The 24,418-nt window shown below is 37.7% G+C and overlaps 1 protein-coding gene across 1 annotated transcript in view; it reads right to left on the bottom strand.

Moving 5' to 3' along the window:
* Positions 1-17,286, bottom strand: part of LOC104272152 (catenin alpha-3-like) — a 75,521-nt gene extending 58,235 nt beyond the window's left edge. The window contains exons 1-4 of the mRNA XM_009867066.1: positions 17,262-17,286; positions 14,333-14,439; positions 8,970-9,162; positions 2,126-2,292 (exon numbers count right to left, since the gene is read on the bottom strand). Of these exons, the coding sequence (XP_009865368.1) occupies positions 2,126-2,292; positions 8,970-9,162; positions 14,333-14,439; positions 17,262-17,286 (492 nt within the window). The remainder of the gene's footprint in view (positions 1-2,125; positions 2,293-8,969; positions 9,163-14,332; positions 14,440-17,261) is intronic.
* Positions 17,287-24,418: the final 7,132 nt, after the last annotated feature.

Consider the following 24,418-nt stretch of genomic DNA (forward strand, 5'->3'; position numbering starts at 1 on the left):
GGAGTTTTAAGTATAATAATTCAAGTTAAGGACTTATAAAACAGCAAAGTTGAGACTCATTATAACATTTAATTGCATTTAAATTTGGCTCAGTCATGACCAAAATTTGTTATAATTTGAAGGTTGTTCAGTAGCATATGTTGAAATTACTTTATCTTCTAAGTTGATTTCCCAATTAGATGTCAACATACTACATGACTACAGCTAATACCACTGCTGGCAAGCTCAACAGCTAGGGCAGAGATTAATAAATGTGGAAAACTTACTCCTCCTCCACGGACTAGGGTGAGGCTTTTTTTTTTTTACAGAAACATTATGGAGAGTGTTATATCGTTCTAATTTACTCTAAGAGTTAACTGAAGAATTCAGTTCCCACTCCTATTAAGTGAACTAAATTAAAATATCAAAGAAGAAGATAACTTAATTACACTCTTTGAAGTGTTGGGAGTTTTTTTTCCAAATGATTCTTTGCATTCTTTTACAATTTTCAGCTATAGTTCTTTATTTTCAAATTGAAATCAAGAAGTGAACTATATGGTTGTTCAGAAATACTGAAACTATAGGAAAGAAAACTACTCAACTCTAGTTATCTCATGCAAAATATACTGAAAGTATTTTAGAAGGGCACATCTAGGATTATGAAAATATATATGTAAATGTAATAGGCTACCAATGAAACAATCTAATTTAAGAAGTTTTTCCCCGAACAGTTCAAAAGACATAGGCTACTTCTCTTAGAGTTGAGAAATTTCATACAAATATAACAACACAGAAGCTTCTGCAAGCCAGTGTTCATTTGGCCTGTACTGCATCTTCAGCAATTGCCAACGTTGGATATTTCCATCACAGCACTGAAACCCACACAACACTGTTTTATTATGAAATACTGTTGCTACTCTGACTGGAGCTACATTTTCATTCCCCTGTCCTCACCAAATGGAATTTCCTTCCAAATAGTTCTCTAAGTCAGTGAGTTTTCTGGTGGCATGAGGCATTTTTAGAGGTGGCACTCCTTAGTCACCTCTGTACTGAAACAGTAGGAAGCCAACAGAACTTAAAATTTCTATCAGTCTGCCACTCCTTATTGAAGATGGTGGAGGGGGTGGTGGGGAAGAAGGAAACAAATATAGAACAATTCCTTGCTCCTCCCAGCAAGGATACACACCAGACTGAATGGAGTAAGCAGCCAGAGAAGAAACTCGGTGAACACATTTTTGGGGTCAGACACATGATGCTGGCAGGATTAAAAACACACTGTTCGAAAAAGGAAGGAAGCCTGCTCACATGGGGCACAATGGCTGGCATTAAAGAAACTCGAGTTTATGCAACAGGAAAGTATTTTGATGTTGAACAACAGAAGTGTGGACATTTTGTCTACGTCACCAATAGTGGCACAACAACTGGTTAGTTTTATACAGGAATAGAAGAACGAAGACATCTCTTCTGTATAAAGAGAGCCAAATAAAAGAAAAGATGACCTAAACCACAGGGCTATTATGATATGCACTTCTGAAACACACGATTCCACTGAGCGAAAAAGCAATGTGGCTTTTAGAGGATATTTTCTACTGCATATTTTTTAAAGCTTCATGAACATTAGGACTTTCTAGTCTTCTGTCTGAAGTATACAAATATATAGCTGGAGTCGAGGAACTGCCAGAGGCCTCTCTCACACATCTTCACCGATCTCTCTCACAAACTGACTTGAATACAGAGACAGACTATTTCCTACTCAGTTCTTCACAAATATCCACATAAAAATCTATCTTTAGGATTCTCTACAAATAAAACAGACCCTACTACTGCCACAAATATCAAGGTTTCAAGCACAAAAAGTTGTACAAGTACAAAAATCCAAGTAAAAAACTAGGAAATAAGAAACAAAGCGAAGTTACAATATAATAGTACAGATAACCATCCGCTTCCTCAAATCAAACATGTTGAATTACAAGTAGACTTTTCCTATATGTTCTACAAGTTTGATCTAGAATCTACACTTTCATCAATAGTTAAACACCTAAGATCTGCAATTCCTAAGTACAAAAAGAATTTTCAATGCAAAAGGAACCATCAGCAGGCACTTCTCTAGCTAAAGGGAGTCTGAGCTAAGCCAAGTTCTACTCACCACAGTTAAGTGTTCCAGCAAGTATGCCACATCAACCATGTCTGCCAGGATGAGAAGCCTTGTAACAGCTGTAAGCAGTGATCGTGCTGCTTGGACAACAGCCTGCCTCTTAGGCAGATAGCAGGGATCACTGGTAAATTCTTCTGCTGATATCTTTAAGGCTTGACCTGCAAAATGAAGACATAAATTCCATTAGGCTATATCACAACACTCAGGTTAAAAAAAAAAAAAATTAAAACTTGATCAGTTAATTGGTAAATCATTGCCAATAAATCTGGCATCTCTGTTGCCCTAAAGCCTTGAAATGAAGGTCAGTTATTACAGCCCATGCAGAATGTTCCACATTTTGAACGATGTTCTGTTTCTGTTCTTCCGAATCATCTAATTCTGAAATAATTCCTTTGACCATCATATCCTAACCCTTAATTGTACACAATGACACTTGGGTGCCATGTTTAACTTTTCTAGTGACTGGTTTTTATATCACTATGTACTTTGTTGTCCTTGCTATTAAATAATTCCTGGTCACAGAAAGAAATCAAATATTGTTCTTCATATTATAAAGATAAGTTAAGGGAATGAAAATCTCATACACCTGAATATCTGACTCCAATACAAAATACGTGAAATCTATGCAATGGAGCTAGCAACTGTGCCAGTCACCAACAATATACTGCTCTCCAACATGAAGGCTGGCAAATGAAATTTTACAGTAAGAGTAACAATGAGAAACACTCAAGTTTACTTTCAGCAGTTTACCATCTACACTTACTCTGAGAAAAAATAGCATTTCAAAGTCTACTGTCACCTGAGGAGCTTTGCTAGTGACCTTGAGAGAAGTCACTCTACACAGAAGAGCACTGGAAAACTCTTGTCAAACAAGCACAAACTGCTAAAATAAATGTTTGACCCATTAAACTCTCTATATCAGCTTGGAAACCAAAAGATGGATCAGAAGCCACAAAAATGAATAGTGGCTCTGCTAAAATTAGGAAACATCATTAGGAAATGTAGCTATTAAAAGACTACATGTTCACAAAGGCAGTCCTTTGCTGACAACTGCCTTAACCATGTCCTGAATTATGGATGCAACAGTAAAGAAAAATAAGACCTTTTGCTCCAGAGTTAAAGCTTTCGTTTATTATGCAAAATACTTTTTACCTATATCTACATTACTTATGTCTTGGTATAAGAATGGGGTATGTTTCTCCAAGCAGTCATCTGTATCATAGATGTTTTCTACATAAAAGAGAGAGTGTAGGAACATGTGATTTTTGTTTAATTTTGTTCTATAAATTTTGACCAAAAGTAAGGACAGAACATTGCCTGCTGAAATAAAACACACAGTACCCTTACAGCAAAGGCACAAAATTCTGGATAGGCCTCATACAGGAACGCTACTGGCATGTCCACTTTAGAGTATCTAGTAGTAAAGTCAAAGCTGAAGTGATGCCAAGAGGTTTTGCTACCTGAACCAAGTATGTGTTTTTATAAGCTTTGGAGTCCTCAGATCAACAACTGGGCAACGAGATTTGTATAAAATACAATCAATCAGTAATTAATGCATATTCATAGGAATACAAAGCAACATAAGGGATTTCCTGGGGTGCTCAGTGACAGGGCAAGAGGCAATACACACAAACTGACACACAGTTTAAACTGCTTAAACATCAGAAAACCTTTTTTCACTGTGAGAGTGACATAGCAGTTGCACAGTCTGACTAGGAAGGTTGTACAGTCTCCATCCTTAAGAGATATTCAAAAGCTGACTGGACACAGTCCTGGGCAGACTGCCTGAGCTTGAGATTGGACCAGATGACGTCCAGAGGTTCCTTCCAAACTCAACCATTCCATGATTGAGTGTGTGAGTAAAAACAAGCCAGAAGGGTCTGAATATGACCAACTGCTTAGAAATGAGTTGGACATAAGCTGGAATGGTCACATGAACAAGTATAAAATCATGACTTTAAATAGAGCTATGAGATGGAACCTAGGCAGATAGGAGCTATGAGTACAAGCAGCAGAAAACGATAGCTCCAACAACATGATATCAGAACTTCCTTAAAATGCAGCAGACAGCATGACAGTTCAATGCAGTTTCATCCATTTTATTGCAATTCCCATCAAATGGGTATTCTTCCATAATTACATTTGTCACAAACAGTGAAACATGAAAGGCAGTGCCCTTTTAGTGGCACAAGTAGGGAAGTAGAAAGATTGGTGGACTCTTAGTATTTCAGTTATCTTAGACATTCAAATGAGAAGCAATTCAAAGAACCAAAGTCAGGATAAATCATAACTACATAATTATTTGAAGGCAGATACTTCCAAGACACTATTCAGCACACACAGATAGATTAGTACCAAAGTAAATGGCGTTAGTACCATTAGGTGATGAGCTACTGACGTCTGCTGCTACTGTGCTTACAAAAAGCTATGCTCTGGCAGAGGGAATGGTAAAGCCAGAGTTCAGGTACAATTTATTTAAAAAAAAAAAAAAGTTAAAGGATCCATGCATGATATCCAGCATCAAAATATATCCAAAAACTTACATGGCAATTCCTTTAGAAACAAGTCACCTTTAAGTCTGTTGGCAAACAGCTGACAAAAAGCGGGCATTTCTGTCAGGCTGGTAGCCAACAGCAGGAAATCTGCCTGTACAGATACTTGCAGTAACACCACTAGCTGCAGTCAGTGAGCACCCCTCAGAGACAGTGTGCAACATTACACTCTGACAACACCTAAATGCTTTTTACTGTTTTAAGGCAAGACCATCAGAACTAGGCTTTCTTCTTTCATTTCTTTGAATAGATTTTCTTCTTCCTACTAAATCCTATCATAAGCACCACATTTCTTTCTTCTATTCGTTTGTACATCTGGCTTTCTCATCTCCCTTTTTATTTTTAACTGCAGCAGGGTGAAACTCACATGGAATGCAGTGAATTTTATGCCATTCTTGTGTCCTCCCACAAGGAGGTATTGTTGCCAAGAAAGTCCTGTCACCCACTACTATGAACTGCACCCTTAGAGGCTGGTGGATTTACAGTTCCAGAGAAATACAGCTTTCAAAGTGAGCCCATGCCTGAGGGAGGGAGGGAGGGATGTACCAGGGTCAGTAAAAACAGAGGATTTCAAACGTCTTGGTCTCAAATTTCTGAGAAAAAAAAAATCTATTGTTTATATCAATGGAAAACTTATTAGCTCTGATTTACACTAGTATTTGCAGTCTCAAGTTCCACAGACATGAACTAACACATGAGCAGAATCAGTACCAGTGAAGGTTGGGAGTCAGCATCACATCAGAGCACCAAAAAACCTACCCTTTCTTAAAAAACAGATTAAACAACACCAGTCACTAGTATAATCACTTGTTCTGCTCCCACAAATAACGTCTCCATCTGCTGCAGCAAATAAAGTATTCAGCCTCAGCCAGTCAGCTGGAAGTGACAGTATCACTGCCAGGGCAAAGCAGACTGATATCTCCTGTGTGTTCCTTATACTCAACAACATGATAACTCAGATTTTGACAATAGCTTTCCGTAGATATTACAGGACATTTTTCTCCTGCCACACAGTCTCTTATCCCACTCAGATATCACTGTATTCTATTGCATTGCAATTATTTCACCGCTGCATACCGGTAAGTTCCACTTCCACATCTCATGCAGTTCTTCCTAATGTGTAATGAGAGCCATCACACACCCCCTTCACACCTTACATCCATCTCTTCATTCCCCCTTTCCCACTCAGGGACACTTAATCCAGGGATGGTGGTGTCAGAAGCTGTTCTACAAGGGATCTGTTCCTGGTTTGACAAAAACAGTGTACAGCACAGATTATTTTAAGCTACTTGAATACCTAAATTCTACCCCCCAGAATGGAAGTCCCTTAGATGTAAAGCATACACATGCACTTCAGTGAAGGATGAGAAAGCTGAGCTTATTTCTGAGATTTTTTCAGAGGGGGATGACAAATAAGAATACAGTAAAATACCACAGATTGCTGTCCCCTTCCTTAGGTAAATATCCTTACAGTACACTCTCCATTTCTTGGCAGTGAATGGTAGTTTCTTCCATGCCATCAGTCTTGCCTCCCCTATTTAATGTCAAAAGACATTAAATATGAATATTCAAAATACCAAATTCTTCCAACTTCCTTTCAAAGAGTAACTGAAGGCTTAAAATGTAACTCCAGCAAGTAACTTGCTTTCAATTCACTGTTATGTGTGGTGAAAAGCTTATCTAGGAACATACTTGAGCATGATAACAGCTAAATGCATGAAACATCGACACTGCAATAGATGGAAACAACACAGACAACAACTGTTGTGTTTCTGACCATATATAGTCAATAAGCAAGGGCAATAAATACCAAACATTTTAGCTATGTCTGTACAACTGTTTGAAAACTATAAGCAATCAGCTTGACATAAACGAAAAAAAAATCATTATCCAAAGTATAATTCTAGACTTCAATGAAAATGAAAATTCCTAATCGAATATTGCCCCGCATAAGCTACATCTCTCTTTTGTTTTAAAATTGATTACATATCGGAATCAGGATATTATAGTCTCGTTTTTACTGTCAGAAGCATTCATGGTTGATTCTTATTCCTTTGTATAGGGCTTTATTATTTTACTGTTAATTCATAGCACATTATGAGTCAGTAGGCAATTTTTTACAATGCTCTATACATAAAATGTAGCAGTAAGAATTTCTCACAATACTTACATATGGGTTTATTACACTACTTTAGAATAAAAATGTGAACATGAGTACTCTTTAGCAAAGCTTCATGGAACCAGATCAAGAGGAAAACACAGCAGTTCTTCAGTTACTAGGCTAGTGGGTTTCTGGGTGCTGCACACAGTCCACCACCCACAGGCCTGCCTGGTGACTCCTTTAGAAGAGTTCCAGAAGATGAATCAAGATGTGGCTCGACACAAGCCTTTAAAAATTACCTTCTCAAGAGGAAACTCAAAGAAAAATGTGGAGGATCTCGGTATTAAAGTGATCAGCTCCAAGATTAAGAACCTTCAGTAAAACTCAGCAGATGTCAAAGGAAGCAGTGACTAGATCTATCCAGTGAACATGCTTGCCATCCACTGTACCAACATCTTCTTTCACACATCACTAACAGAACACAACTGAATTTGAGACCAAAATCTCATCTACTGACAGCATCTGCCAAGACTGCACTGCAATCAGAGAAGCCATGCCCATAGCCCCATTTCTGAAGACATGAGGCACCGATGCATCAGATGAATTAAATACAAGTCTTCTCTTAATATTGCCTCCACTGCTCGCTTTTATCCTACTAACTTGCCCCTTTATTGCCCAAAACATTATTAGAATAGGATTAGCAGCAGCAGCTAGAAAAAAAGTTATCACTCCTCTAAAATGAACCACTATTAATGAGCTCCAAAAGGACAAAGCAGCAGTCTCACACTGGCAATTGACATTCAAAAGAAATAAGTGCTTAATTCTCATGTTACAGTCTTCAACTCAGCAAGCTCATTGAGTGACACAAGCTAGCAACGTGAGAAGAGTTGTTAGTGTGCAACTCTGGAACTGATAGTTTGGTTCACTTTCGAGTGAAATCATCTAGAGAATCATTTCAAAATTCCAATATACGTTAAATACAAACTGTAGCCACATCCTAAAAAAATTAATAATTTAAAAGCATACTAGGAAAAATACCTGTCAGTCACCACAAAAAATATGCCCACAGAAAATTAAATACTATATGGTGCGACATGCATGGTAGGTGACTGCATGCGTGCACAGTTTACAACCTACATCCTGTCAAAGAATCTGAAGTAAATATCATTCAACATTTAACAGCAGCAGAATGTGACTTAAACATCAAAGTTACATATAATGTGACATACCACAAATTAAAAATAACACACAACTTCAAAGGACTAAAAATATCTGCAAAATGAACCAACTGCTATTTATTTTACAATTATTTGACAGCTTCTTTAAATTAACCTGTGCAGTTTGGCAAATCCTTGAAGATCAGCTGTGAACACTCAATTTGTCATTGCATAATGATAGGCGACAACATGGATTAACTTTCTTTCAAAATGTATGAGGTATATATAACTACAAAAATAAATAATACATAAAGTAGGTTATCTCTGGTCTTGGCTGAGAATCAATAAATAAATTGAAAATGTGAAATATTTTTATATTATCTCTATATAAAAATCAATAAAAAACTATATATTCTATTCTTGTCTTGTGTTACCAGCCTGGAATGGATGGGCTAACATTTTAAGAGTACTTCAAAATGAATCACGTTTTTTTAAACTCTCAGCTGATCAGTGTGACAGATAATAATATTCACCCAAAAGGCCCTGATTATCCATGGGGAGAGTAAAACTGAAAGTGCCTAATACAGAGTTTGCAGCAGATCATAAAACTTAGTCCTGTTTCGGGTGTCTGGTTGGAAATGGGGAGATGGACCATAAGCAAACGGAATATGGCAAAACTCAAAGATGAGCTGCTCTGTCATGAGGGGATGGCTCCTACAGTAGGTTAAGGAATCCATCTTCCTTCTACTGAAGTCTCAAAACATGCCTCCAGATGAGACTTTGACACATTCCCAAATTATGCCCTTAATTCAAGGAGAGGGAAGATTTCTGTTCTTAAACTTTTAACTAAAAGGCCTTAATCCTAGATTCAAGTAAACAGTTCTTTTTAAGAAAACCATTAAAGCATGTGTTAACTTAAAGTTATACTTAAGAGTCACTAAAATGAAGAAGGAGCATCCTGTCTTCACTGGGAAAAAAACCCGAAAACATCTTTGTGGTGCCCAAATTATTTGTCATATACTTACTCTCTTTCTGGACATCAGCGAGTGCTGCATGAAGTTCCTCTTTAAACACCATTGCTTCCTTGGCAATTTTTTCCCCTTTGTCCAACAGATTGCAAGTGGCTTCTTCGACCGAAGCTAGCAAGACACGAGCTCTTTTGGAACGGCCCTTTTTCTTACTGGAAGGATTCTGTGGGCAGTTCACTAGTGTTGTAACCTACATTTAAAAGAAAAGAGACAATAGTGGTGTAAGTTCTATAGGTGAATTTATATTGTTTTCAATTTAAAAAAAGAAAAAAAAAACACAAACAAATTATTATAGCTGAGAATAAGCAATGAGATTTCCCCTGCTTTAGAGACCGGCAAGCTCAGCATACATACTGAGAACAGGCAAAACTACTGAATCAGATTTGACCACAGCAAAGTCAGTAGAAATCTCACGGTCATATTAACCCTGATTCAAACTCATGATACTGCTTATTTTAAAATTTCCCCATGATAAAATCCCAAAAATACCCTAATGCTACCTAAGGAGACTTCAGCCAAGACAGGAACTATCAGAGCTGAATCTTCTCATACTTTCAGCTTAAACCTCTCAAGTTATCTCAGAAGCAAATACCCAGAATGACTACAGACACACTTCAAAATGCTTTCTCTTCTTACAACTTAGGATTAGTGTTCAGAACTCAGCACTTCGGAATTCTCAGGGGGCTCTCAACATTAAAAATTGTACATCATTTTACCCAGAATGTAGGTTTAGTGCAGCTTCGTCCACATTAAATTTTTTAACACTGCCCTTCAACATCATAAAGAACTTGTTTTTATATAGCATCCCACGCCACATTCCTCATTATCTGAGCACAGCCCCCACACTCAAACAGAATGTTTCTAACAGACTATTCTCTAAGCCATTGCTTGAGCTGTCACACTAAGGAAAGACTTCCGGAAGATTTTACAAGTATTATATAGATATTTTTAAACATACTTCATTTACATTAAGTTCACTGATGTTTTTTAATCTATTGCCAGTATTCAAGAGGCTGAAGGGCAGGCTTTTTTGTCATGGTTATCCTGAGTACCAAATACCTAAGGAACTGTGCAGCAGTTCTTCCAGTGCTATATTCAGTTCCTGTCAGCCTTTATAGACAGTAGTTAAGGAAACAATATCTTGGTTCCTTAAGTATCAAAAGATTTGGTTCACCTTTGGTATTAATATAATAGTATATTAAAGCATCAATCATCAAACATTATTTTTTTCTTTAAAATTTAGTTCAGTGTAACTGCAATACCTAGGCATCTGAAAAAACAAGACATGAACTCAAGTAATCTAATGACAGCAACAGAACCCCCTGCTCACTGTTTCAAATCCAAAGTATTGCCCATACAAATAAATACCAGTTAATCACTTTCAGTTTATATAAAGTAAACCACACTGTTGGTATGGGTAACAGGTGAGAATAAATGCCTTTTAATTCACCTATTTTTCATCAGTGATGCAAGGGACACCGAAATACATGGATGTTTCTACATATTCTGTAAAACTTATCCCTTAGAGCCATAAACTATCCTTAGCCCATATGTATGTATAAAATATAAAGATAGGAAAGTAAGAGGCTTGGCAAAGAAAAGCTCTTGCAAGTATTTCCTTATGTGTATGTGTTGGTAGCAAGGGCCCGGCGGCCGGAAGATATCACGCTGTACGGAAAGATAAGGGCATCTCCTCCCTATAGCTTCTAACGTAAGCAGACGGAAGTTACGTTGTAAATCAAGGCTATATAACGCTGTGTTGCATACTAATAAACGCCATTTTGCCATCCACCACATTGGTGTCAGTGTGCTGATGGCCCGAGTGACCCGGAGTCGGTCGCCGTATCGTTCCTTGAACCAGGTCGTTACGCCTCAATAGGCAACAGTATGTACACACACATAACATATAAAGGGTGTATATACATAAACAGAGAGCTCTTTAGATACAGTACCCAAATAAGTGGCAAAATTACAGCTTATAAATTTGCAATGACTGCAAAGGCAGTTATGAAGCATCTCCTGCGTGAATTAATTAAGCTATATAAAATCTCATCAAGTCATGTCTTTCACAACTTTTACTAATACGTAAATTCAAAAGGAAAAAAGCCTTAGTTTGCTACACAAGCAAATTTATACCTAGCCATAAATGTAATAATTACATAATATAGCAAAAAGATTAAACAGACTTCAGTCTATGAGGATGAAATAATACAAGAGGATATTTTCCATTACATTAACTGCTACAGTTTGTGAGCAAATGTAGCACAAGTATGACAAATATTATACATCAGCTATGTGAATCAAAATGCTTTATGATCTACTGATTGGTTCACACTAATTGCTCCATGATGGACTGCACCTCTGGTAAAAGCCCAGAATTAAGGAAAGATTGTTTGTCTGAGCACATACCAAACTTACACCAAGTCAGATGAATCATGTAAGTTTTGAGAACTATCATTTTTAACGTGCCAGATGCATTAATAGAGAATTTTACCTAAAAGCCTTCCTTTCAAAACTAAAGCACTCAAAGCACCTGGAATCAAATGAAATAAAGACCATCAACAGAGGGAGTCCCTTCTGGTCAGGAGGCAATTGGACAGGAATAAAGAAACAGTGCAGCTAGTAGTACATCCACAGGAGACTCCAAGTCTATGAGGCTGGACACCGAGTTAACACTAACGCAGCTACACCACTTCCAACATGGGAGTTCCTGTCTCTGCAGAGCCCTGTGCAGCACTATTGGAGCGTACCACCCTGGGACAGGCTGCTGTGTGAGAGGCAAAGAGGGAAATGCAGCGAGACTGCTGCCTCTGCAATCCCCCAAACATTGTAATTTAGAGGCACTGCTTTACTTCAGGGATGGAGAAGCTGCCAATCAGAGAGGGCTTTATGCAAAACGATGTGTCATAGTGTTTTCAGTTTCAAAGAGCCAATTGCAGGGAAGAGAAACTAGCAGCATCATTTGCAGGTTGTTGTTGCCTTCATTTTTTCCCATACGATGCTGGTAATGAATGATTATTCTAACACTTAGCATAACTCGCTAGGAGACTTCAGAGAAGCTCAGACATTTCCACTGCCCTCTTTCCTACCAGAGCATTACAAGACTATTCAATAAATAAATTAGAACACAAAATTAGAACACAAAATTAACTCAAAATGAAGTTAAACTGTGTTCAAAGCAGCAGCTGCTAAGTGAATCAGGGCAGAGCATAACACAATTTATTTTATCTGTGACTGGTCCGATTCTCTTTCTAATCATAGATCAGTTTTCGTTTGCTGTCTTTCCAGCATCTCAAGCACCCTTCATTCAGTATTAGTTTTAATATCTGCTTTTGCATTTTCAATACTTTTTGTCTCTTCCCTCTCAAAATGCATGTTTCCCTTCCATGTTTCTGTTATGAAACAAACAAAGCATTAAGGCTGAAAGAGGGAAAAGACAGACAAAACTGTACTCGCTTTGAACCAAAGCATTTCCATTTTTAACAGATAAGGTTTTTTTAAAATGCTTTTTTAAAGCTCAGGAGAGCTTTAAAAAAAATTATAACTACAGAGTTTCTTTGTTTTATCATGGTTCTTTGATCCTGCAAAACCCAGGCCTAAATTTACATTTCTATCTCCTCTAAAAATACCCACAGTGCTGTAACTGAGCACAGTCTGACCTACTGGTACACAAGAGAAGGTTTTAAAATGCAGTCTGTCAAGACATCTATTCCTACTGCTCTTAAACTAATTTTATAATCCATCCACATATGATACTCAAGCGTGACGACTTCCCACAAACCAGTGAACTGTTAACAGAGGTTTTATACACTGTCAGTCACATCCAAGCAAAAATAAATACAGACAGACAAAATGAGTGAGAGGCAGCTCAGTTAATAACAGCTGGAAATGAAGTAACGATATAAAGAACAGGTTACTCTCTGAATAAAAGAATCTTCCAGAAGGAAGAAATGAGTAAGGGAAGAAAAGAAAATCAAATTATAAATAAGAGAAGAAATTTCAAAGATAGTAATGAAAAATGAATAAAAGAAACCAGATGAACTAGGGAGAGGCCAAAATTTCAAACAGGAACAGTACAGCTTCATTTGTTAGAGAAAAGAAAGATGTCATCAGAGCAGCGTGTGAAAAGAAGTTCATTCCTAGAATAATAGAATTTACCATATGAAGTTAAGTGGCAAAGTGCAGACAAATGCAACCTGTGAGTTGCAAAAGAAGAAATACTTCTTCCTTTAATAGCTGGGCAAGTACAATAATATTTGTTTCAGTCTTAACTAAAACAATTTTCTATTTTTAAAAAAAGAGATAAAAGTTGCAAATTGAAAATAACAGAAGACTTGGTAGGTACATGCTTAACTTTTTTTTATAAGGATGCCCCTAACTCTTACATGTATATATTTAAAAAATAAGAGCCAGAGTACAGTATTCAATCCAGCTTTGGTGTATTTGCAAACGGTCACCGTCCCAGTATCAGTTTTGTTTGTTGACTTTTAACATAACCTATTTAATAAAAAGTTATTGTCTTATAAGAGGCATTACTCATTACTTAACCAACCAACCACTGAGACTACTTCATAGCCATTATATCTGACCATCTTTCACAGCATCAAAACCAACAAATTATTCTTCATAAAATAGCAAGCAAAAGAAAATTCTAAATAAAGTCACACCTTTCTGTACCTACACAAACTTCAGCGAGAGCAATAACTGCCAGGTAAACATACCCTCAGGCACCAGGAAAAGAATAAGAAATAAGCAGTGTACAGCAGTTACAACTAGCTCTATCATCTTGGCAAGGTTGAAGGACAACGAGAAGCTGGCATCCTCGTGCTATGTGTAACCGAGTAATTAAATGCAGGTACCCCAACATCTTTGTTCTTCAGTTGGAAGGGAAAGTACTACAAGTTTAGACAACATGCAGCAATTGCACTGTTGTTAGGGCATCCCTTCTAAAATGCAACAGAAGGCAACTCTTCTCAAAATTCAGATAAAGAAACTTACCTACAGATTTCAAGTCTCTTCTTTTCCACTCTGTCCACTACTTAGAATATAAAACTTTTCAAGAGTTGGAATCTATTGGCAGTGTATTCTACACTAAAACATCTGCTAGATAATACTGCACAAAAGATCAGCTAGAACTTGCAATACTTGCTGTGATATACTGTGTGGCATTTGCAAAAATGGAAGTGACTAAATTACCAAACCTGGAAGAAGATAAATTCCCCTGGACAGTTTCTGAGACAGAGCAAACCCCAAGTACAGACCAGCTGTGGGTAAGCCTTTCAGAATAGTGCCCTTAGTTGGTCAGTCTTACTTCCTTCCCTCTGTGGTTATCCAATTTATTTTCTGCAATACCACAATACCTGAATTATCAATGGCTCCAATAATTTCTCCACTGTAAACGTCTGGATCTGCAGATCCCGAGGATCAATTTTCAGTTTAATGCTTGGCATTTTTGTTGACATTTCTCCTATGTATAAAACACAAAAATTGCAATAAGTAATTATTGGCCACGACCACAAATCTCATTCCCATCCGTCATAGCCCAGAGACTGCCTATGGGAGTACGGACTTGGTTTCATAACAGGCTTAAGATTTCAAGAGATTTTTTTTCCAATTCCTCATTTCTAAATTGTCAAAAAAAATGCAGATATCTCCATAAATAGATTTAAAGCATATATAATTCCTTGACTTCTCTTCCAGATTTCTAAATTGACCATATATTACGAAATACACAAGGATAATTGCATTAGAAGACTTTTGACTGCAAGTTTTCTAGTAGTCAACAAAAAGGAGCTTTAAAGCAAAAAAAGAAAAATTACATTATTGAATTTATCACAAGACAAAAAGCATTAATGCTATGCTATGTCTTTATCTTGTTGCATGTGCCAGATTACAGCGATCATAATAAACACTTTAAGTAAAGCAGTCCTTAAAAGTCTCAGCAATTAATAGCAGGAGAAAGTGAAAGATTTAGTTATTTCACACACCGTAATAACAAATATTTTCTAAGTGTCAAGATAGATTAAGTCAAAAAAGCCTATTACCAAAGTCAATAAGATGGAAGTAAAGCTAAGTAAGGTCTTTAAAGTGAATAAATAATTCATTAGGAGTTTGATCCAAAGTCCACTGATGTTAATTTAAGGGTTTTCACCGAGTTCACTGGGCCATGGTTCAGGCCTTTAGCTGCAGTGAAATGTGCATGTGCCAACAAAGAATTATAACCGTGCTTTAGTAGGAATGCAACTGATTATTGTCCCAAAATAAAAGATATTTTAAATTTTCCAGTAACTTAACTTCTCATAAAACATAACTCATCTAAGCCTTTTTAGCCAATAAAGACTTGAAAACAGACAAATAATGGATATCTGTCCTTCTTAAGCAAGACTTATTACAACCATTACTGCTGTATAATAAAGTAATAAGGTACTGCAGTTGTGCAGGCTAAAGATACATTGTCACCTTCTGGTGAACCTAGCATTGATTTAATACAACACAGTAGGTTCAGGGTTTCTGTAGCAAGTTGTGTAGAAATGCATCCAATCTGTTTATCTCACAACAGTTACTCATCATTCACTTGCAAGAAAAGGTAACATGAATTATAATTAAAGAATTAAAGATAAAGGTAATTTAGGGCTTGCCACTCTTAATAAAGGTTATACAAGTGTGAAGCCTATGGTAAAAACTGAATGAAGATAGCACTTCATGCTTCCACTGAGATTTGAAGAACTGACTAGATGATGTTCAGGTTGTTTTTTCTGCAGATCACTCATGTTGTATGTTGCAGTGGCTTCCCCTCAATTCCTTGATAGAAGGGTGTTAGCAACAAGTTTACTCAAAATTCAGCACTTTTGCCGCTTGCAGCAAGAGCTGCTCTCAGCACAACTTTCTGTATTACAGGTCATCCACAATCAGATCTTTTCTAAAATTTGGCAGTTGTAATTAGTCCCTTCTTACTGAGGATCACTGTGCTCTAGAATGCTATCACTGAGCAGCCTCAAACGTGCAAAGCGCACCAATTCCAATCCCATTTTTACAGATCAGAAAAATGTGAATCCATGTGCTGTGACTCAGCCTTTTCTGGGTTTTAGGGGTTTTTTTTAATGTTTTGGGGTGGGGTTTTTTTGTCTTTTTTTTTAACATTAGCATATTGTCTAATAAAAGCATTTTTATTCTTTGCTTGAGTCTTGGCTCAACTGGCTTTTCAACTCAGCAACAGCTTTTTAGCCTTGAGTCAGGCCCATAATTCTCATGAACTGAAAGTCAATTGCAAAATGTATTGTTTCTGAAAGTTTCAGCTATATTCTAAGGTATAAATAACGTACTTAAAGGTTCACTTGCTGATTCTAGTCTTTTTTTTTAAAAAAAAAAAAAGGAAAGAACTAATGCTTCCTGAAACTTCCTTAAAGCAGTCAAAATATGAAAACAAGCTTTCAAGTCAATGCAGTGAAAACTACAAAGTCCTAATGTTCTTTTGATACTCCAACTACATAATTTTAACTTACCACACTCTCTTTGCACTTATTTATTATGGCAGCTATTCGGTATTTAAATAAGATTTTTTAATTACTTTTTTTTAAATCAAGGCAAGGGTAATAGGTAATGGAAAGAAAAATATGCAGTCAGTGAAGATCATTCTGGGGTTTTCTCTGGTATTTCTGCTTAGAAACCTGAACTGTCCTTCCAGATCATTTTCACTAAGAAAACATATTTTGGTGCTGGCCTCAGTAAAAAATGAGAATTGTAGTCCATCTTCTTGTTGTGTTTTGTGTTTGGTTTTTTTTAAATGCATATGCCTACTCCAGTATAATATGCCCTCTAATGACAGCAGGGATCTTGACTGCAAGATATTTTGGTAAAGGGCTGGTATAACCTCACACTCATTTATATTAACCTTTTCAGTAGGCAATTTCAGCACTGTATACCAGCAGCTCTCACAACACTTAGGACGTTAAGCATATGTCACAAGATACAGTTGTGTCTCAGAACAGCCAGAAAAGCAACCACCTGCACACTCCCAGCAAGTGCTACAAACTTTAAGACAATGAGAATTTTGTCTTTCAGCAGACGTGTCCAAACTGAAAGTGCTCATTTTTTTGTTACAGGAAAAAGACGACAGCAGAAAACCAGTCAATGTGAACGTAGCACCTGCAGCTATTAAACAATGTACACTGTATATAGACATAGATAAACTAATTAGTGTCAGAAAGCAGAGCCAAAAATATTCTGCATAAATTAGAGAATGTTAAGTTTCCTGCTAGATCATTAGAAAGCCAACAGCACATCACTCACCTATCCTAGAATACATATGGTCCATATTCAGCACTAAAGCAACTGTCTATGTGATTTCCTTGTGTTAGGAACTTCAGTGCAACTGCTGTGGCTCACTATTTGGCTTCTGAGGCATCTGCAAGGGACTGCCTGACAAGCTCTCCAGTGTATTTCAGGATGACTGACAGGGCACAGTGGCCGCTGGACGGGTGGCAGGGGGATGGGCATCCTTAAAGCTACATCCTAGTAAACAAATATGTCAAAAAAATTTAAATTTAAAAAGCTTTTGAGCAATTAGATGACAGGAAGCATGTTGTTAGTGATACTCAGGTGCTTATTCTTGTAACTTTCAGCACCATTACTGTTTTCCCATGCATTCTGATTGAATGCCAGCTTCTGTCTCAAGGCAATGACTCAGCCTCAGACTTTTGAGCTGGACAGCAAAGGGATTCATAAGGATCTCACCCCATAACTCGGCACCAAATTTGTTTTCTTTGTTGTTTTTTCTTTGTTTGTTTCTACTGTATGCTACTCTACACTGACACACAATATATTAGCCTATCAATTTCACAAAATGTACAGCCGTACTGCCTTCCAAAAAACAGGGACGACAAAAAAATATTAAAACAGTCTGGATTAGAATTTTAAATATACACATGGGCAGGACACCTGAGGACTTTCAGAATGTGCAACACTGCTCAGAATACGTAAGAGCATGTTCTATTCTTTGTTCTTAATTAAAAAATTTATTATACAACATCATCAATCCAAAGGATGGAGTGCTGGGATACAACTGTCTCTTCACTAGAGCACCTTACTCGCATTTTAAGGCCAATAAACAGGCTAAGAAGAGTAAAATGTCTCCAAATACAACTACAGATCTAAATAATGTAACCTCATCTTTCATACCCACATCAAAGTTACCCAGGTAATGGCATTTCTTATTCTTAGTAAGGTCAGTTAACACATTCTTCTCCCTTAAACATACTATCACAACTACTGCCTTGGTTGAACGCATGCACTTGCGGCTGGTTGCAACACCACGACTAATTTGAGGAGACATTCCAGCAGAGGTGTGAATCCTACAGTCTGACCAGCTACAGAGCTTTTGGCTTTGTATTAGCATGTCAGACTCTGCTTTTCAACCAATAGCTACCCAAAAATATATGTTGTGGTCCTGAGCTTACAGCTGCAGGCAAGGAAAATCATCTCCACTGAAGTGTAACCATGGAAATTTGTGAACCTGACAATGCTCTCACTAATTAGCAGTAAACTAAATAACTCCACTGATATCAATGAAATTCTAGTGGAGATACACCATTATGTGTGACAGCAGAATCTAAACAATCCTGCTCAGTTTAGAAATGCTTTGCCAATCTTATCTTCATAACACTTCTTCCAGGTATGTTTTTGCACATCCTGGAGTTTTTGGTCTCAGAACTGCAGTTGTGACATTTAAGATATTGAAAAAGCATTTACTTCAGAAAAGATCAAAAAAAGGTGGTGTGGTATTAGATGACAGCATTTCATTCAAAAATAAAAGGTTTTCATCAACATTCTTTGAACCCATTTCAAATTCTTAAAGAAAAAAATACCTTATCACATGAGTCTCTGTGCTATTTTCACTGCATGCACTTTGCGCATGGCACAAGGATCGCCCTCCATTTAAGCGGCACACAGTTCCTCCATGGATGGCTATCCTGCGCTGGTAATGATAGGTTAAGAAGGTCTGGCTCCAAGCCCTCCCTTTTGTTATCAGTTTTAAAGTGTTCCTATCTCTTTTCAGAGCCAGAGACTCTGTTCAAATAAAGTTCAAGTTGACCTTCCACTAAAAATAGGATATTGTTCAACTCAAAAAAAAAAAAGACAACAAAAAAAATTCCATGATGTGATACTAGAAGATTTTTAAAATTTATTTTTGTTAACTACAATCCCCTCGTTTCCCCATTTTGTTATATGCTGAAGGTTATCTATTGCGACATTATACTATACTGTTTTCCTTAGCAAATGTCTCACTCTTACTCAGCTACAATGAGGTTAGAAAAACCATGGTTTTTTCCTTCTCTTTGTAGAGCTGCTACTCTTGCCAACTGATTTTGTTGTTTCATACCCCCGCATTACCCTAGGATGCTTCACCATCATGTACCACTTTATATAAATATTTTCAAACCGATATAAAGCTTCGCATTACTTGTTCCAGTCTGGTGACACAAATATTATCATACTTCTTCCTGTTGTTTACAGACATGCACAAAACAACCCAAAAATAAGGTCAGCACATGTAACTGATATTTCTTAAGTATATATTTATTTTGACATACATATGAAAAGAGAAAAGGTTCTCAGAAACTAAATCACTTTGGATGTTAGCAAGCAGCTAGTTAGCCAGCACCTACAAAACTTTTTAAGGTAACAGCATCCACGTAACATTTTATCATTCCTTTTCCAATATTTCAATGCATTTTTTCATGTTTGGAAAATATGCAAACACATGGCTCAACTTTGGCTACTGACTTCAAGTGAAAAGACTGTGATGACTTAAAATATTCAGAATACTTTAAAAAAACCATGTTTAACATTTCTTTTTCCAGAAAGCTGCTTAAGAAAACCAGCTTTTTAACTAAAACTTTTGAGTTGATTATTTGATTAAGTGACTATAGTTCCATTCATAGCTTCATGTTCTTTCATTAAGTGGAAACATCCCTTCATTCCTCTTCAATCTTACCTTTTGAATCAAGAATCTAGCAAGAGATCCTAGAAACAGCTCTGCAAACAACTCCTCTTGATGCAGCTTGACTCCAGAGGTACTGACACAGCAAGACAGCAAAGCCTGTCATTCCTAGTCTATGAGAAACAAAATAGGAGGGGAAGAGAGTCAAAATGGGGAGGGCAGTACCCATATGGCACATCCTCCTGAACTGTTGCAAAGTTCCTGACTTCACTTACACCCTGCTACTGAAAACACTACTTCAATAAATCCCAAACTCACTCCTAGTCTTGCAAATACAGTTTGCTACATCAGCCAACACTGAAGTCAATGGCAAAGCTTCCTTGGAAATCAAAGAAGTTTTGGTTGAGCATAAGATATGAAAGGGGAAGAAGGAAAGCAAAAGCCATTATTGTATAACCCAGGTCAAATATTGGTGCAATGTACATATCATAAAAGTTCATACAAACCATGCTGTACACGATGATCTTCTTCATTTACCTTCATAAAACACTCAAAATATACTTCCAAATTTGTAAGATTTGTAAAGTTTTACTAATTTGGTATTATAGTAAATTTTGAGTACCCTGAAGTGTAGTATGCACTCATGTAAAAAAAAACCTCTAGAAACTCTGGTCTTAAATCATTCAGTCTGAAAACTTCTATGAGGTCCATGTATCAGGCTGAATTTTCTTTTCGGAAAATTTCACCCACAGCAGCTTGGTTATTTTTAGTTGGTTTAGAAGTAAAAAGGGCGCAGGCAGCCTGAAGGTTGAAGTAATCTGACACCAACTAACATCACTGGAGAGGCTCAACCAGTGGAAAAAAAAAGAAAAAAAAAAGACTTGAAAAATGAGTACATATTGTGACTACTCACAGGTGAGTTAAAGAGAAAAAAAAGAGACTTAGACAGACATAAGGGACAGTACAGAAATAGCTGGAGGAAATAGGAAAGAAAAAAAACACATTTGGGCTCTGTCATGCAATGGCTAACCGATTTCAGTAGCACCTTCTGCACTTAAACCTGCGTAGAAGGAAAAGATTTGAAAGTCAGATTAAAGGCATATACAGGACATTTTATATAAGCCTTTTTTGCCTGCAAAACCATCTAATATTATTCATAGAAGCTAAGCAGACTTTCCTAGATAATAAAAGATTTATTATGTAGAAATGTACTTAGCATTGCAATTTTAAACTTAAAATTTTAATTCATAATTCATTCTTTTTAGAATTTTTTCAAAGTTTAACTTTAAAAGATAATCCTTTATTTGCTCACTTTCCACTCATGAATGTGTGCACAAACAACGGAAGCCAGAGAAGACAGATGCTGGGCTAGAAAGATTTAGTTTTCTGAGCACTATATTAAAACTATGTGATTCAATGCAAGTCTAAATGTTACTAAGTGCAGGCAGTATTTCTCAGCATTTCTCAGCTCTTATTTACTTCATTAATGTTATTTGAAAGTCAAGAAGAAACAAAAATGCAATTCACTTAACTGCAAGATTCAATATAGACAAGTGGAGTTACGTAGATGACCCTTTTTTTAATCATTAGCTCTTCTTAACTACATCACTGCTTGATTTATGAAGCAAATTACTACAGTGGTGAAGAGAGATCCTCCTTATTTTAATAGGTACAGTAAGGAGAGGTGTGGAAAATGCTGATTTTATTTAAAGTTCTTTGTCCTGTCCTCTGCATTATCAAATGAGGAACAGGATTTGGTTGCTTCAGCTAAACAGTGAGCACCATTTTAGATACTGTGGGGCATCCACCACACAAGCCTCCCACAGACTTGAACCATGTATGATAGGGCTGGATTTAGGGATGCTTTACAAGGCCCAAAGCGTCTAAAATGGCTCTAGACACCTATGCTCAGGCATCATTCCCAAGTTGTCTTTATCTTAACAAATCCTTCCATTAATTTGTTGCTATAAAGCTTTTCTGCTCAAACCTGGGTTTGCTAGGTCACCTGTGAAAAAGTGGCAGGCACGCATCATTACAAGTACGCGTTGCAGAATTTGAAGTTACACAGTACCCTCTGCAAATGCCAGCAAATGTCACTGCAGCACCAGTTCTTAAGTACCCCTACACTACTCCACATAGAGTATCTAAAAATGTTAACAGTATGAATTACTGTCAACTACTATATACCACACTTATCCACCTTGGCTGTCATCCAGATTTCCTTAACAGTCTTCTTGTAACCTTGTCCAAGCCTCTTTAACATTTGCTCTCTATTAACTAGTCAACATGGCCTTGAACACTCCTAGGGATGGAGCATCCACAACTTTCCTGGGCAACCTGTGCCAGTGCCTCGCCATCCTCAGGGTAAAGAACTTCTTTATATCTAGTCTAAACCCACGTTCTTCCAGCTTCCACCCATTGCCCCTCGTCCTATCACTACATGCCCTTGTAAAAATTCCCTCCCCAGTCTTCTTGTAGGCCCCCTTCAGATACTGGAAGGCTGCTATAATGTCTCCTCAGAGCCTTCTCTTTTCCAGGCTGAACAACCCCAACTATCTCAGCCTGTCCTCATAGGAGAGGTGTTCCAGCCTTCTGACCATCTTGGTAGTCCTCCTCCATGTCTTTCTTATGTTGGGAGGTCCAGAGCTGGACACAGTACTCCAGGCGGGGTCTCACAAGGTCAGAGTAGAGAGGCAGAATCACCTCCCTCAACCTGCTGGTCACAAATCTCGATGCATCCCAGGATACAGTTGGCTTTCTGGGCTGCAGGCGCACACTGTTGGCTCATGTTGATCTTATCATCCACCAAATCCTTTTCCTCAGGACTGCTTGGGATTGCCTCAACCCAGGTGCAGGACCTTACACTTGGCCTTCTTAAACTTCACAAGTTTGGCCTGGGCCCACTTCTCAAGCCTTCAGGGTCCCTCTGGATGGCATTCCTTCCCTCCAGCTTGTCGACCACACCACACAATTTTGCATCATTGACAAACTTGCTGAGGGTGCACTCGATGCCACTGTACATGTCGCTGACAGAGATGTTAAATAGTACCAGTGCCATTAATGATCCCTGAGGGACACCACTTGTTGCTGGTCTCCACTAGGACATTGAACTACTAACCACAACTCTTTGAGTGCAATCTTCCAGCCAGTTCCTTATTCATTGAGTGGTCCATTCACCAAATCCATGTCATGTGGGACAGCATCGAAGGCCCTGCACAAGTCCAGGTAGATGACATCAGTTGCTCTTCCCTTGTCAATTGATTCTGTTACTTTATCATAAAAGGCCACCAGATTTTTCAGGCAGGATTTTCCCTTGGTGAAGCCATGTTGGTTGCCACCCATCACATCCACATTTTCTGATATTGTGCAATGTTTTGTTGGTGAATGCAATTTCACACAGAACTAGTTATCACCACATAAATACCAGTCATTTTTGCTATAAAAACTACCTCAGCATAATCACCAAAAAAAATTTGGAGTTTTTCCTCAATTCCCTCGATCTATATACATTTATTAATTAAGTTATTCCTTTGTTCAAAGATTTCTGTCCTTTTCTGTTACATTTAATAAATTTATAAAATACACAACCACTCATTCAGGTAGTTAGACAATTCAGTAGTTTCTTATAGATCGGCAGTTTGGCAATTCTTCTGATAAACTGCAAAAACTCCACATGCTAGAGTACTTTCATTCTTTCATACCAATGGAATTTATTCTTCATCTTTTGAAAACACTTGTCTTAAATGTTTAAATTTTAAAACATATTTATAACAAAAAAAATCAACCAAGCAGCACATCTACTAAGCAATATCAAAAGGTCCAACCCAACAAAAAAAAGAAGCCAACAGCAAAACGACACAAAACCCTTCACCCTACCCTTTCTTCCCTCCATTTCTCTCTCCAATTCACAGTGTTTGGTCAGAGCTTCAAAAGATCTGGGAACTTCAGACCTACAGTCAGTCAGAATTGGTAGGGTTTTGAACAAAGGTCTTGCCAATCCTAATCAATAAAAATAAGCACCTTGTTACAAAAGGCCCTGGAAACACTTTCAAATTTTGCCAGGGCAGCTGCTGGTAAAGGTTGAGAGGAGCACTCGTACTGAGGCAGAACCAGGGCAGCAGAGGCGAGTGCACGCAAAGTCGGCAAGAGGATAAAAGCTGAAGCCACTACAGTAAAAGACATTTGTAAAAAACCTCATATTAGATACATTTATGCCTACTCACTTGCTCATACCATTCACACCATGGAAGTCAATTTAAAAATCTCAAAGCAGCTCTGGGATTTATCTTTGGCAAGAGGAGATTTGCCCGTGTGAGTCTTCCCAGCTTCAACACTGAGGGGGCTCTCTTAACAGCACGGTGAGAACACATCTCCCTGTTACACCTCGCATTCTAACATGTCCTGGCCCCCATCCCCTCTGCCCATTCTCTTCCCCCACAGGAGGATTCTCTTAACCCATTACTTGAAGCAGGCACAAAACCCCACCCGGGGCTGCGGGCAGGGCCGC

Source organism: Apaloderma vittatum, unplaced genomic scaffold (genome assembly GCF_000703405.1).
Source record: "Apaloderma vittatum isolate BGI_N311 unplaced genomic scaffold, ASM70340v1 scaffold10093, whole genome shotgun sequence".
NCBI lineage: Eukaryota > Metazoa > Chordata > Aves > Trogoniformes > Trogonidae > Apaloderma > Apaloderma vittatum.